This window comes from Leptonychotes weddellii, chromosome 15 (assembly GCF_054177405.1).
Source record: "Leptonychotes weddellii isolate Sample4059 chromosome 15, ASM5417740v2, whole genome shotgun sequence".
NCBI lineage: Eukaryota > Metazoa > Chordata > Mammalia > Carnivora > Phocidae > Leptonychotes > Leptonychotes weddellii.
Window position 1 is genome coordinate 1,457,630 of NC_138383.1, and position 14,398 is coordinate 1,472,027.

Consider the following 14,398-nt stretch of genomic DNA (forward strand, 5'->3'; position numbering starts at 1 on the left):
TGCTGTCCCTCTCCCTGTCTCTCTCTCAAATGAATAAATAAAAAATCTTAAAAATAAAAAAATGAAGCGTCCTTCTCTTTTAACTTTCAAAAATGACCTCGGTCACTTCTGGACACCATCATTGCCCCACGAATCTTACCTTCCTGGGAAGAAGATGTCATACACTAATGCTGAGCCTACTCACATTTTTAGTAGGAGAATACTTGGGGGAGGGACGTGGTCACTGTCAGGAGCTCTCGATCCCGAGCTGTGTATTGTGGAGTCTGCGGATGCTGCTTTGGCGTCCCAAATCTGTGCGCGAACCTTGGGTAGCCCTTTTGCACCTGGCCATGGCAGGCGGGTTTGGGGGGGGGGTCACCGAGAGCCTCCAGGAGTCCACAGGCCCCCTGACCCATGGCCGACCTCGGAGCTCGGCCTGCCCTTGGCGTCTGTGAGCTCCGGAGCAGTGCCGTGTTGCGGAGCGGCGGCGCAGAAATGGACTTGTCCTGGAGGCCTTCGCTGGCTGGCCTGGCCCGCCTCTGTGAGTGCAGGCCGTTCTCCAGCCGTGTTGGACCCAGGAATGGCTCACTGGTTTTTTTAAAGTCAACATGCCTTTGAGAAAAAGGTTTGAATCCTGGCTGTGAGACTGCAGAGAGGTGAGCGGCGGGGTCTCCCTGGCTCTTGGAGCAGGTCGCCTCGCGGGCCGCTCTCCCGCAGACTCCGCAGGACCAGGAGTCACTGCTCCCTGGGGAGGGCCTGGCGGGCCGGGTGCAGGCAGGGCAGCGATCCGCACCAGTGACAGCACGTTGGTCCAGCGTGTGCGTGTCTTCAGGCAGGCGCTGCAGGAGACTGCGTTGCGTGGCGCAGGGCTGGCCGCCTGAACTGCTGAGGGCTGCATGTGTGACCAGCCTGGCTCCCTCAGCAGGGATGGGGCCGGGGACGAGGAGCCTCGGCCGTCAGCGGCGCGTCCAGCACGCTCACTGGGCAGCCCCGACGGGCACCCCCCGCTGATGGGGGCTGAGGAGCCATCTCCTCCGTGGCTTTCTCCCCGTCTGTGCCAGCGGCTCTGGGCGTGTCCCGCTCAGTGGGTGACGTGGGAGGCAGACCGACTGCACACTCAGCCCTCTGCCCGGCTGTTGGGCGAGGCGTGGGATGCCGAGTGCCCCCTTAGGGTCGGGCAGCTGCCCTGAGATCCTTGCTCTTCTGGCCAGAGCCATCAGGGAGCCTGACCTCTGCCGCCACAGGTGCAGGTGGGTCTGGCCCCTGCTCTCCAGGAGGCCTGGTCGGTGGGCTCGGGGTCTGCTCTCTGCAGGCTGCCCTCACGCTGCCTCTAGCCCGCCCCTCGCCTGCCCCTTCCTCCATGGCCAGCCCGGCTCTAGCAGGTTTGGCTGATGATTTGGTCACGTTCACCAGTGAGGGGCCACCATCTCCTAGTGGCCAACATGAGTGGCGGTCAAGGCCAGCAGGACCACGGCCTGAGTGCCCTGTGTTCCCCAGCCCCTCCTGCTGTGCACTGTGCCCACATACCCCCTCCTCCCCTGAGCAGGGCAGGGGTGCGGCAACTGCCTGACCCCTTTTGCCCTTGGGTCTTTGTCTCGTCCAGGTGGTGCTCTGGGTTGGCCTGGGCATCCTGGTGGTCAGCACACACACTACCCTGTCTGTGAGTGAGGAGGCCCCTGTGGCTGGCCGGCTTGAAGAGGCCGAGGGCATCATAAAGGCAGAGGCGGCTCGGCTCCCAGGTACGCAACTTCCAGGTATGCACATGGCCCCCCAGCCCTGTAGCCTTCTCGGGGCGCCCCGCAGTGTCACCTTGGGTGTGGTGTGCAAGTGGTAATTCCAGGCTGTCTCACCTGCCCCAGTCCTGTTGGGTGGGGGAGTAGGGCAGGGGGCCTCCAGGGGCCAGGTAAGCCGCCTGCCTGTGGGGGACAGCAGGACGGAGAGCTCAGTGCCCGCTGTTCGGTGCGCTGGCAGGGAAGCAAGTGTGTGGGGGGGAGTTGTCATTTTTGCTTGCTCTGATTTGGGGATGAGGGTTCAGGCTGGGTTTTGCTTGGACAAGGTCAGCGACGCCCTGTGGCTTTGTTCGATGTCCCCCCTTGCTGTTGGCCCCCCAGCCCGTGGGGAGGGGACGACCCACGCAGCCTTCTGCAGCTACATGCCTGCCTCGGAGGGCCTGCTGCAGTGTGGCTCTGTGACCCCATCCATGGCCATGCCCATCAGGGTGCAGGGTGGTTCTGAGCGTGGCTTTCTGGGCTATAGAAGGGGCTCCATCGTATCCAGAGTTGGTTGGGAGAGAAGAGTTTTCTTGGAGTCCCTGGCCATCCCAGGCATAGATGGGAGGGGTTAAGGAGGGCTTCCTCCATGCTGGCCCTGCACCCCCTAGCAGCTCCGAGTGGCATCAGGCTTGGGTACTGGAAGGGGGGGCTGTGCTTCATTCTGGGGGCTTCTGCTCTGACGATGGTTGGGTTTTAGGCATTCACACTAATAGTGTGTCCATGCGTGTCTGAATCCGCCCCCCTGCAAGTAGACCCCCACTTGGATTGAGATTTGCCAGACTGCCTGCCCGGCATGCCCTTCTGGGGGAGGCCCCTTGGGGGGAGCAGTGCTGTCCGCCTGTGAGTTTCAGGTGCCTTTTGACGGTGAAGGCTGAGTGCCTGCCCCAGGGGGGAGCCCCGGTCTCCCCGCCTACCATGATTGACAAAAGAAAAGGTCCCAAAAGTCTGGCAAGAGAGTTGAACATGCCCTGGGTCCTTGTTGCCCGGGCCTGCCGGCAGTGGAAAGCACGTGGCCCTTAGATTTGTTACCGTCTCTGTCCCTGGGCTTGGAAAGCCTGGCGTCCGTGCCCCCCACAACCTCCCCTGTGGGAGAACAGTCTCTCCTGGGGCTTGGAGGAGCGGGCCATGCTCTCTTTTGCCTTCTTGGGATGACAAGGGCTGGCAGAAAGATTCCCCTTTTGGGGTCCCTGGAGAGAGGGCCCCGGGAAATGGCAGGGTTCCCCAGAGAAACAAGTCAGAGGGGTCAGAAGCCGCCTGAGTGTCCCACGCTGGGCTCGGCAGTTTGGATGGAGAAAGTCCACTTGAAGAGGGAAGCGGGTGGCCTGCACCTGCCCCTCTGACGGCCCTGCTGGGTCCCCCACCGTCAGGCGCCTTGGCCTTGTGTGCCTGGACTCGGGCACCGGTGACCCCCTCCCAGCTGGCTGTGGATTTTCTGGCAGTAGTCAGCACCGGGCTGCCTGTCCCCATGTCACTGCGCAGCCGTGCTCCACGGCCTGTGCCGACAGCTGCATCCTGTGGTGGAGGCGGGCTGTGGGCTCACCTGGAGCCCGCCGAGGCCACATCTGGTTTCCATTGCTTCCATGAGCCTGTAACAAAACACATGGCCCCCTCAGAACCACATGCCGTTTGTTTTTAGCGCGTTCTCCGTTTTTCTCGCCCCTGGCCTCCCCCGTAATTGATGGTTGCCTCGTTGAAGCAGAGCTGGGACTGGGGGGGCCCGCACCGTGTGCGCGCCTTGTCGGACTTCTGCCCGTCAGCCTGGAGTGGGGTTTTATTGGTCTCTTTGATGTCGCAGAGGCCAGAATGGTGCTGGCTTTCCTTAGAGCCCCAAGCTGGCCCGGGGACAGATGATGGCAGTCCTGCCCTGCTGGGGACACGTGGGACTGGGACCCGTGGCCCGGCACTCTTGGAGAGCGGAGCCCGGGATGCACACTGGTGTGGCGAGCAGCAAATGTGGAGGAAAGAGGTTGCTGGGCCCTGCGAGGCAATTGTCTGTTAAAAAGGCTAATTAGGCCATTTATCTCCTATCTGATAGCGCCCCAGCGGGTCTGGCAGGTCCGGTCGGATTCTGTAACACGTATGGCTCCCTCTCCTCCTTCCCCTCCCAGCATCCCCACCCCATGTCCCCACCCCCTGGTGCGCGCCCCCCAACTGCCACCCTGCAGGGGCGCCGCTGCTGCTCTGTGGGGAGAAACACCAAGGGCCAGGACGGGGGCTCTGGGTGTCAGGCCGGGCAGTAGGCTAGAGGCTTGGGGGCAGCACGGCCGTGACTGTGGACGCAGGTGGCAGGGGCTGACCACAGGCCCGCGTGGGAGCTCGCCACAGGGCGGGGATCTCTCCCCGGGGACTCAGCCCTCGGGCGGGAGTGCATGCACTCTCTGCAACAGATGCCAGGGTGTGAGTGAGGGACTCCTGGCTCCACGTGCATCTGCTCGCTCTCCTCGGCTGGGGCAGCTAGGTCCCACTGCAGCCCTCCCGATCCCTGCTGAGAGGGGCCTTCATCGGCCACCATGCTATGGCAACTGTGCCCGCTGCGCCCGCTGCCCGCGTGCCACTTGTGCCCTCCGGGGTGACTCTGCCAGCCCAGCCGCCCTGCATCCGGAGGGGCCCCTGGGGAGCGGCTCACCCACCTCCACCCGCTGCCTGTGGGTAGACCGGCCTGCTCTAGGGGACCGTGAGAGTGAGGCTCGGGCCACCGTGGCCTCTTGATCGGGACGCTCGGGTCCGAGGAGCCATGGCGACTCCTGCACGCTTGGAAAGATGAGAGAATGCAGAGGTCAAGACTGCCCCTGCCAGCCACGCCAAGAAGAGTGGGTTTCAGAAATCAGCGCTCCCCAACCCACTCTCTCAGCCACCTCGAGGGGCGCCGGAAACCGGTCGTCAGGAAAGTCACCTAAACCCAGGGCCTGGCTCTCGGCTCTTCTTGCCTTACGAGTGCGTGGCCCTGGGGTCCTGAATGTCTCCTGAATCGGGGTCTCCTCCGGGTGACAGGGACTCCATCTGTGGGCTCAGGTGTGATTGGAGCAGTCCCTTTGTTTTGGTGCTTGCTCTCTGAGGTGATTGCCTTCCATCTTAACTGACCCCTGGGTCCCCAGAGAGAGGCTGGTCAATGCCGGCCACCAGCAGCAGTCACCCCCGGCCCAGGTCCTCGAGTGCAGACTTCCTTGGTGCCACGGGCAGGCCTGCCCTAGAGGTTGTGCAACCCCCCCCACTGCTTCCCCGATTCCAGAGACAGCCCAGAGCGCAGTTTCTGTCCATTGGCCTGTCTCGGGGGGCGCCCAGCCTGAAGCACCGTCAGGAGGACAAGCAGGTCCCTTGTCACCATGTGGCGCAGTTCTGCTGAAAGCCAGGCTGCCCCGGGCAGTGTGGGGTCTATCACCGCCTGGCAGAACGAGGCACAGACACGGGATTGTCCTGGGTCTGTCCCGGGTCATCAGTGATTGCTGGGACCCAGCGACGACCCTGAGGGCGAGTGAGGTGGCCGTTGACTGCTGGGGATGCTGAGGTGCCCGTCCGCTCACGGGGCCGTGTGCTGTGTGTGCAAGCGTGGGCCGCTCTTGAGTCACTCGGTCTGGGGGTTGAAGTTTGTCTCGCTGCGCCAGGAGGCATCGCCGGCTAACTGTCCGCTGGGGAGAGCCCGGCTCCAGCTGAGGGCGTGTAGGTCCTTGCCGTGGACAGTGAGGCTGGAGGCCAGGGCCAGCGGCTGCAGGGGTGCAGGAGTCCCAAGGGGCCTCGGCCTTGCTGTGCAGCCGGGTGTCCCTGCAGCAGTGTCCGAGGGCCCTAGCAGCGGACTCTGTGCTGTCGCTGTTCCCCGGCGTCCGGCTGCCCGCACGGGGCTCCCCTCAGCCCAGCCCACCAGGTCACCCCTGCTCACCCCCGACTTGCCTTGGTCCCTGCTGAGACAGGACCATGCGCAGGTGACTTGGTCCCATGATAGCTCGGCGGTTTTTTTTGTTTTCTTGTGTTTTTCCTTCCCCTTCTGGCCCTTTTTTCTTTTCTTTTCTTTTTAAAGATTTTATTTATTTGGGAGAGAGCACACACAAGCAGGGGGAACGGCAGGGAGAGGGAGAAGCAGGCTCCCCATTGAGCAGGGAGCCCGATGTGGGACTCGATCCCAGGACCCTGGGATCATGACCTGAGCCAAAAGCAGACGCTTAACTGACTGAGCCACCCAGGCACCCCTTCTGACCCTTTTTCTTAACTTTGTGATCCACTGGACAGACACCTTGATTTAGGGTGATTCCTATTTGAGCACGGGGCCTCTGGGAAGGGGTTAATTGTGTGATGGAGACCAGGACATTTTCACCTGCTCGGGTGACGCTCACACGCTTACTGTTATCAGCCACTTGGTTCAACTGTAGAGTCCAGAGTCTGCTTCCTGCTGGCTCGCCCCCGCCACCTGGCAGGGCCGCATCCCTGCACCGGTCTGGTGAGGGTGCTGTCCCCAGCTGCCGCCTGGCAGCCACATGAGTGAGGGCACCGCCCCGGGCTTGCAGGTCCAGTCGACCTGGGTAATTTCCTCTCCTTCGGGGCCAGCAGCACTGCTGCCCATGGAGGACCTCGGTCTCCCCTTCTCTGGGCAGCTCGTGTCCAGGGGAATAGAAGGTGCTTCCGACCTCTGGGGTAAAATGACGGTTTTTTAAAGTTTCTCGTCCCAGGTTGTTTAGTTTCTGCCACATTTGCCAACTTTTTAATGGAACGGTTTCCTAACAGGCGGGGGCGGGGGAGGCGCCGCTTCGCAGGCTCTGCGTGTGGCTCTCGTTTGGCCGCCGGCGGTAAGGTGCCCACAGCATCACAGGTCGCTTTTCCCCCAGCATTCTCCTCGAGCACCTCTCAGCGCCACCCCCATCCCGGCCTGTAGCAGGGGGTTGAGTTGTGGCAGGTGGTTGTCCTGGAGAAGGGGGAGCCCTGGGCAGATGCGGCCCTGCTGCAGCCCCCATCCTGCAGCAAACTGCGGGTTTGTGCCGCCATCTGGTGGTGACGGCCAGTATTGTGCGGAGCCTTGCTCCTCTGCACCCAGTTAGGCGTAAATTGCATTTTGACGTATTTTTGTTAAGAATACGCATGAAAAATGACAGTTTTCGGTGCTACTTAGCTGCTAATGGTTGAACAGGAAAAAAATAACTGCTTAGGCTCTGCCATTCGACTAGGAAATGTGATTACAATCTAGGGAAAACCGCCCAGTCCCCGTGCTGACGGGCGGTGTAGCCATGTGGAAACACTGCTCAATTAGCTGTGTCGTGCTTGCAGGCCAGAATCCAATTGTGGACGTGGCCGAGGACGGCCGAGACAAGCCGAAGCTGCCAAATGAGAAAGATGAGATGGAGCAGGCCCAGATTAAGGGCCCTGTGGACGTGCCCCAGAGAGAAGGCGCCAAAGAGAAAGAGGAGGAGGCGCAGCTGGACCGGCCCGGCCAAGGTGGGTGGCACGGCGGGAGGGCAGGGGAGGGGCCTGCCTAGGTTCTGGTCCTTGCCGCCTCCTTCCTTCTGTGACTCAGATGCACGTTCTCCCGCTGGCCCCCACCAGCTGGCTTGCAGCTGCCCCTTCTGTAGTTCTCTAGCAGTAGCCTCCGCGCTCAGGCAAAAGTCCGATCTGTGAGACGTGGCACTTGCCAGCCTGGGTCACGCCTTCGGGCACTGGGACTCCGTTCTTACTCCTGGGAAGGAGGGCCGGGCGGCCCTCTCCTGCCTGCTCCCCGACTCGTCTGTCGCCTTCCAGGTATGGCGGTACCTATGGGCGAGGCCCACCGCCACGAGCCCCCTGTCCCTCATGACAAGGTGGTGGTGGACGAAGGTCAAGACCAAGAAGAACCAGAGGAGAATGAACATCCGTCCAAGCATGTGGATGAAAAGGCTCTGGGGGGCAAGGCTCAGATGGCACCGCCTCTGCCAGATTCAGAAAGAGAGAGACCCAGACAGGACCAGGTCTTGGAGGCAGCAGGTGGTCTCCCTGAAGATCCCCAGAAGGTTCCAGAAGAAAATGGTCAGCCAGCCATCGAGCCCGTGAAGGAGGACCAGGGGCCAGGCGACAGGGGTCTGCAGCCAGGACCCCAGGCAGTGCCACCCGAGGGGCAGGACGCCCCGGCAGCTGGTGCAGGGGAGAGAGCAGGTGGGGTCCCGATGCCGGGCCGGGACACAGGGGCCGTGGGCAAGCGGGTGGAGAAGAGTGAGCCCAGTGGGTGTCAGCTGTGCCTGTCTTGGCAAACTCCTCTCCCTGAGACGCTCCTCCGGTGGGGGGCCTGGGAGAGGCCGGGAGGAGCAGCGAGAATTGATTACCCCTCCTTCTGCCCCCACCCCCCTTCGGCTCCCAAGATCAGCACGTGACAGCGTGAGAGCCGCGGCCCCGCCGCAGCTGCTGGGGAAGCCGGGCGTCTGGTGACGCCACACGCCCGTGGTATCTGTCACACAGTCGCTGGCCGGACCGCTAAGTGTCAGGTGCCGCGCTGTTCCTGTGCGTCTGGGCACTCACGGGGGACGCACGGGGAGCGCTTGACAGGTACCACGTTGTTAAGTGCCGCCTCGGCGCTGGTTAGGACGGTTCCTGCGTGTTAATTGGTGCAGGTAGTTAGCCCTGGCTCGCTGCCACGAGCCCATGAGATTGTTAAATATGTTTTTATTACTTCCCTGGTAATCATCAGGTTGGGTATAAACTGCTGACAGAGGGAGGGGCGGTGAGGAGGCTAGTTTTAGGAAGCCTCTCCCCCCTCGTGTCCCTCCTCTCCCGCCCTCTGCCCCCGCCTCCCCCACCCAGAGTTCTTTGCGAACCTCTTGAATCTCCGTGTGTGCAGGTGGGAAGGCTCCCCTCCTGGTGAAGCCGGCCCCTGAGGCCGGGCCGCAGGTGGAGCCGCGAGAGCAGAGGAACGCGGAGGGCCGGGGCGGAGGCCACACCGGCAGCAAGCTGGAGGGTAAGGCCTTTGCTTCCTTGCTGCATCGTCCCCGGGGCCTGGAGCCATCTGCCCCTTCCTTCCAGACCCACAGCCATGACAGGGAAGGAGCCCCCCCCCCCACCTCTGGGCTTCCCCCCCAGCAGCTTTCTCTGGGCAACCCCCCCTGCCCCGCTCTCGTCCTGTCACGTGGTTTTCCGTTCGCATCTCTGATGGTCTCAGGGCAGCCATGTCACTGTTCCTAACACGAGTGCTGTTCAGCACCACCAGGCTGGGGGGCTTCGTGCCCCCAGACGTTGCTGCTTTTCAGGAGGTGCCTTCCCGGCCGCCCAGGTGGGAGGGCAGGGGGCTGTTGCAGCCCACCTCAGCTTGGCCCCCGGGCGGACGTTCGTCCCATCTGCAGTGAAGACCCAGTACCTGTCCCGAAACCAGTGGTTAATCCTCCGTCAGACCTTCATGCCTGTGTTGGGGTGACCTTCCCTCGTGGCCGGAGTCTCCCTGTCGGGCCTCTGTAGTGTGGGTGGTGACAGCTTTCCTGGCTGGTGATCGCCTCCTCATTTCATCGGTGACCCAGGGGCCCCTGCACACCTGCCCCCCGTTAGTACTCCTCTCCATGCCACCCCCACCTGCCGGCATCGCTAGGTCTGTCCGCGGAGCGGCCCCGGGGTCTGGGCATGTGGATCTCGGTGGAGCAGCCCTGGGGGCCGCTGCGAGACGCACGGTCCCTGCAGCAGGTCCTGCAGGGACAGCCTGCCCGGAGCACTGGGCTTGGGGCTGCCCGCCGAGCCCGTGGGCAGCCAGAGGCCCGAGCAGGAGGCCCTGGAAGTTTTCTGGAATTCGGGGGCTGTTCCAGGGGCTTCATGTGTGGTGTCCCCTGCCTGGTCTGTCTCTCTGCGTTCACTGATTCCAGCACTTGTACTCTGTTACCTAAACCTGTTTGACTCTTTCGATTTTTTTCTTTCTGGAAAGACAATTTTCACGGTTTCCTACTCTGCCTTTCTTCCGTACGCCTCTCAATGGGATGAGCAGCTGAAATCAAAAAGATGGTAGCAGGTACGGCTCCCATAGAGGGCCTGCTGGGGGGACCTGAGGGGCAAGAACAGAGCAGGTGCAGGCCTGCCGTCCACATGGCCTCGCCCGGAGCCACCCACATAGCCTGCCCCCGGGCTTGGCTCCAGCCCCTCGGTTAGGGGCCCCCTCGCCACAGACGCCCTGGTCCTGGAGGATGGTGCGTGCCGTCTACGCGCTGGCTGCTTCAGGCCTCCCCTGAGGATGGGGGCCTGTGTGGGACTTCCGCCATGTGCATGGCCTGGTATCAGTGTGCTCTGCATGTGTATTAACATCCCATCTGTGGCCCTGGCGGGCCGGGCTCTGCCTGTGGGCACGGCTTGTCACCACTCTGGTCCACATCTGCCCCCCGCATTGCTTCTGGCTGGACATGACGTGACCCCACTTCCCCTCCTCCTCCAGCATCGGTCTCGGGCTGGGACCCCGAGGGGCCGGGCAGGCTGGGGCCCGCTCCTCCAGCACCTGCCCTGGGGATGGGCAGTTTTGGCAGCACATGGGGCTCTCCTTGTACTGTTGACCGTAATGTGGCCGTGAGGCATGGGTACCCAGGGTGACAGTGAGGCTCATGGCCGAGGTGACTGGTCCGGAGACCTGGGGGGACAGCGCAGCATACTTCCCTCATACGGAGCCCGATCCGGTCCACAGGATGTGGCCTTTCTCAGGCAGGCGTCTTCGTGACCTTAGGGTGTCTGGATGAGAGCCGGGTGGGGAGCAGGGACTGCTGCATGGGGGCCTGTCCTCCGTGTGCCTCGTCCTCCTTGCTGTCTGGCTCAGCGTATTCTTCACAGGCCTCTGGGTGGGGAGGGGTGGGGAGGCCAAGCCCCTTCTGCTGTGGCAGGTCACGGGCCACCACTGGGGAGGACGGGCCAGCACGTCTGTGTGTGCCCAGCATGTGGGCCTCGCTGGGTGTGTGCTGTTACCACTCCCAGGACAGCCTTCCTTCTGAACGTGCCCACCCAGCAGCCCTAACCGCTCACGTCATCTTTCATGGCTTCCTGTTTAAAGACCTGCGTGTTGTAGCAGTTCCGGAAGCCGTGGCTGCTCGCGGGACGTAGCTGACCCGGTGCTGAGGCGTTGGTAGTGAAAGGCGAGCTTCCCCGTGCTCCCACGGGTGGCCGCTGCCGGTTCCGGGCGCTCAGACTCGGGCCTCTTCCTGGGCCCACGTCCTGGGGCGGGGGTGCGGAGAGAGCAGAGCGGGCCCCTGACGCGCACCTGCTGTGCTGCCCGCCCCCCCCACCCCCCCCCCCGTGCCAGCTCGTGGCCAGTCTCCCGGGCGACGGTCAGGAGCAGGGTCAGGACCCTCGGGTGTCAGCAGCTGGCCTCTGCCTCCCCGAGGCCCCAGTTCTGGTTTCTGCTGGAGAGGGAGGCAGTTGTGTTTGTTCCTTAAATTCTCACCGTGGAGGAAGCTTTCTCGGAGCGCAGGGATTCTGTTTTTAGAGTAGTTTGTAGCTTACGCCACCCAGCCCAGGGCACCGCCGCCATTCCCACGGTGGCACAGACCTCCCCTGTGGCTTCTCTCAGCGTTTCTCCCAGCGGGCCACCGTCTGAGCAGCTGGGCCCCCGCTGGGCGTGTCTACACCACAGGCCCACGTGAGCCAGTGCGAGCGAAGGGTGTGCCGGGGAGGGCCCCGCAGGCGACCTGGTGCTGTCATCGCACGTCACACCGCCCTCCGCCCAGCCCAGCGCCTGTGTGGATGGGGCAGGCTCCGACTGTGTCTTCCCCACGCCAGCAGCCGGCCGGGCGGAGATGCTGGACCACGCGGTCCTGTTGGAGGTGATCAAAGAGCAGCAGGTGCAGCAGAAGCGGCTCCTGGACCAGCAGGAGAAGCTGCTCGCGGTGATTGAGGAGCAGCACAAGGAGATCCACCAGCAGAGGCAGGACAGCGAGGAGGGCAAGTCGGGGCCAGGCCGGGGAAGGGGGTCCTCACTGAATGCGTGCCCGCCCGCCGCGTCTCCTGGTGACCCCGTGTGGCTGGATCTGTGGCTCCGCAGCCTGGAGTCTTGCTGGGCAAAGTTTTTGATTAGTGTTCAGTTGCTGGCAAGCTCATGTTTCTAGTCCCTGTGTTGGTAGTTTCAGTTCATTTCTGTGGCTAAACTGGTGATTTACTTCATTTGCAGCTGAAGTGCAGCCAGAACCTGGGGTGGCCGCGCCCAGAGGTAAGGAGCAGGAGGCCCACGATGGGGGGACAGTGGAGCACCACCCCCAGCAGCCTTTGGAACCTGCACTCGGAGCTCCCCGGCGGCCCCCCGCTCCGCCCCAGGGACATGGCCAGCGCGCCGTCGGGGAGCCTGAGGGGGCTGTGGGCGGAGCTCCAGCCGGTCCTCCTGGCGCCTCCGACACGGAGCCCCGGGCAGCCCGGGCTGAGCCGAGGGAAGGCCGGCAGGGCGTGGTGCCCGCAGCTGGCGCTGGCCTGCCAGACCGAGTGCCTGTGCCCGGCCTTGCCGAGGGGCCCAGGAGCCCAGAGAAGCTCGTCGCCGGTGAACTCCCCGAGCAGGGTCAGGACGCTTTTGGCAGAAGCTCCCATGAAAGGAAGAAATCCCGAAAAGAGGTGGCCACCAGTGACAACGTTCAGGAGGCAGATGTGCCGGGGGCGAGGGAGGTTGGGGACCCTCACGTGAGGTCCCAGCCAGGGAGCCGAGACCGGGGACCTGCAGGCCTGTCCAGCAGGTCGGGAGGAGCAGCCCCTGGGGCCCAGGCGGAGATTCGTCAGTTGGAACACCAGGCCGTTTCTGCTGGGGGTCAGGGTGGGCAGCAGGGTGGTCACCTGGAGGCCAGAAAGGAGGCCATCGGCGAGGACCATGTGCCTGCTCTGGGGGAGGATGCTGCCGTCCAAGAGCTGGAACGGAGGCAGGACCCTGATCTGGGGCCCAAACCAGCCATCCCTGGGGCTCAGAAGCCAGACCACGCCAAACCCAACCGAGAACTCAAAGTCCAGGCCGGTTCTGACCTTAGGAGGAGACGGCGGGATGTGGCTCCTGGGGCAGGGGGAGACCCGGCCCCAAGGGACAGGGTCATCATCAGCTTTAACCCTCTCCCGGACGTGCAGGTCAATGACCTCCGCAGCGCGCTGGAGACCCAGCTCCACCAGGCCGCGGGGGGCGCGTTGCGGGTGGTCCACGGCCGCCAGGTGAAGCAGCTGGCCGGGGCCCCGGAGGAGCCCTGAGCAGCCCCTAATGGCCGCGGTCCTCCTGGTCAGCGGGTCTCAGCCAGCCACGCTGGGGCCATGTGGGCGCGGAGTTAGAGGTCACGCTGTGGCTGGGGGTCTGAAAGGCCTCTCACCATGGCCTCGCTGTCCAGATGGCCTGTGCCTTCTCCATCCCGCATCTTAAACTTGTCCGAGTGACTGAGCTCACCAGGACTCAGACAACGCAGCGTCCGCTTGGGCCTCGGGAGTGGCCGGCCGGGGAGTGTGGCCCGATGTTGACGCGGGCTGCGGTGAGAGCCCACCGTGTGCCGGACTCCTGTTTGCTCTAAACGGTCGTCATGACTGATGTTCCAGGCATCATGGAGAACCGTAATGAACTCTGCCTCCACGCGGCTGCTCGGTGGATGCGGCTTGGTGTCTGCGGGGCCGGGACTGTGGGCGTCTCGGGGGTCAGAAAGCTGCCCGAGAGGCGCCCGCCTCTGCCCTTGTCACGGTCCTTGTGCTCTCTGCGCTCCCTCCGCTTCCCCAAACTATAAAGTTGTTTTACAGATAAGAAGTGTCACGATGTCTGGTCCACGCAGCTAGCGTGGCGCCGTGCTGGCCGTCGTGAAAGGCTATCTGCTGACCAGACCTCGCGGTGGTGTGGAAGCCCGACGCAGCGCGGCCCCAGAAAGACCCCGTGAGCAGCCGGGTGGCGTTTGCGGTGTTCTGTTTTCAGGGAGCAGGAGAGCCGATGGTCACCCCCTGGCCCCCGAGGCCGGTGGGCAGGTGTGACCATGCTGGTCTGTCCGTGTGTAAGGGTAGGGCCCGCGCCAGCGCTGCCTGGCGCCCCGAGGGTGGGTGTGCTCCGACCCTGCCGCCAGGGGCCCTGGGTGCGGCTGCTGGTGGGCTGCTGGCCAGAGGTGCCCGGGCACGTGAAGGACCACAGCTGCACGGCAGCTCCAGCTGCGGCTTCTGGCCTCTACTTCCCCTGAGCCTTTGAAATGACATTTGTTTATTGTAGTTCTGGCATTCTCGGACAGCCTGACGACTAGAAACGAGTAATACAAGGCCTAGCTGGTTCCTCTGAACCAGGGGCCGGCGCTGGGGCGACAGGAGTGGGCAGGGCACTGGTCCTGCAGCAGCAAGCCCCCGAGGAAGGGGGGTGGGTCCTGGGGTGCTTCCTGTGCTTAAGAACAATTCCAGATGAATCATGCTCAGTGGGAAAACGCCTTCTGGACGCTTCCCTAAGATCGGAATTCCATTTGTAAATAAATTTTTAGAGTGGGATTCTATTTCTGGACGCCATTTACCTGGATGTCAGGCCATCCTCCTGCCATCTGCAAGGTCACGTCCTTCTCACAGCGGGGGGACCCAGCCCCGGCTCCCCCAGACACTTGGGGTCCTTGTCCCAGTTCCCACTCTCCCGGCCTCCCCAGCCCGCAGCCCCTCAGGGAAGAACCTGAGACCGGTGTGTGGGGTCAGTTTGCCAGAACCACAGGGAGCTGGAGGGGCTGGGGGCCGTTTGCTTTCTGACCAGACGGCTGGCGCCAAGACGGCGGGTGCAGTGA

General features: G+C 63.3%; 1 protein-coding gene across 5 annotated transcripts in view; it reads left to right on the forward strand.

Moving 5' to 3' along the window:
* Positions 1-13,404, forward strand: part of SLC38A10 (solute carrier family 38 member 10) — a 41,336-nt gene extending 27,932 nt beyond the window's left edge. For 3 of the 5 annotated variants that reach the window (XM_081804272.1, XM_081804275.1, XM_081804276.1), the window contains 6 exons: positions 1,583-1,733; positions 7,002-7,169; positions 7,470-7,859; positions 8,539-8,655; positions 11,433-11,594; positions 11,821-13,404. In XM_081804272.1, the coding sequence (XP_081660398.1) occupies positions 1,583-1,733; positions 7,002-7,169; positions 7,470-7,859; positions 8,539-8,655; positions 11,433-11,594; positions 11,821-12,866 (2,034 nt within the window). In that variant the 3' untranslated portion in view covers positions 12,867-13,404. The remainder of the gene's footprint in view (positions 1-1,582; positions 1,734-7,001; positions 7,170-7,469; positions 7,860-8,538; positions 8,656-11,432; positions 11,595-11,820) is intronic. The other 2 variants (XM_081804273.1, XM_081804274.1) reach the window with 2 other exon arrangements.
* The last annotated feature ends 994 nt before the right edge of the window (positions 13,405-14,398 follow it).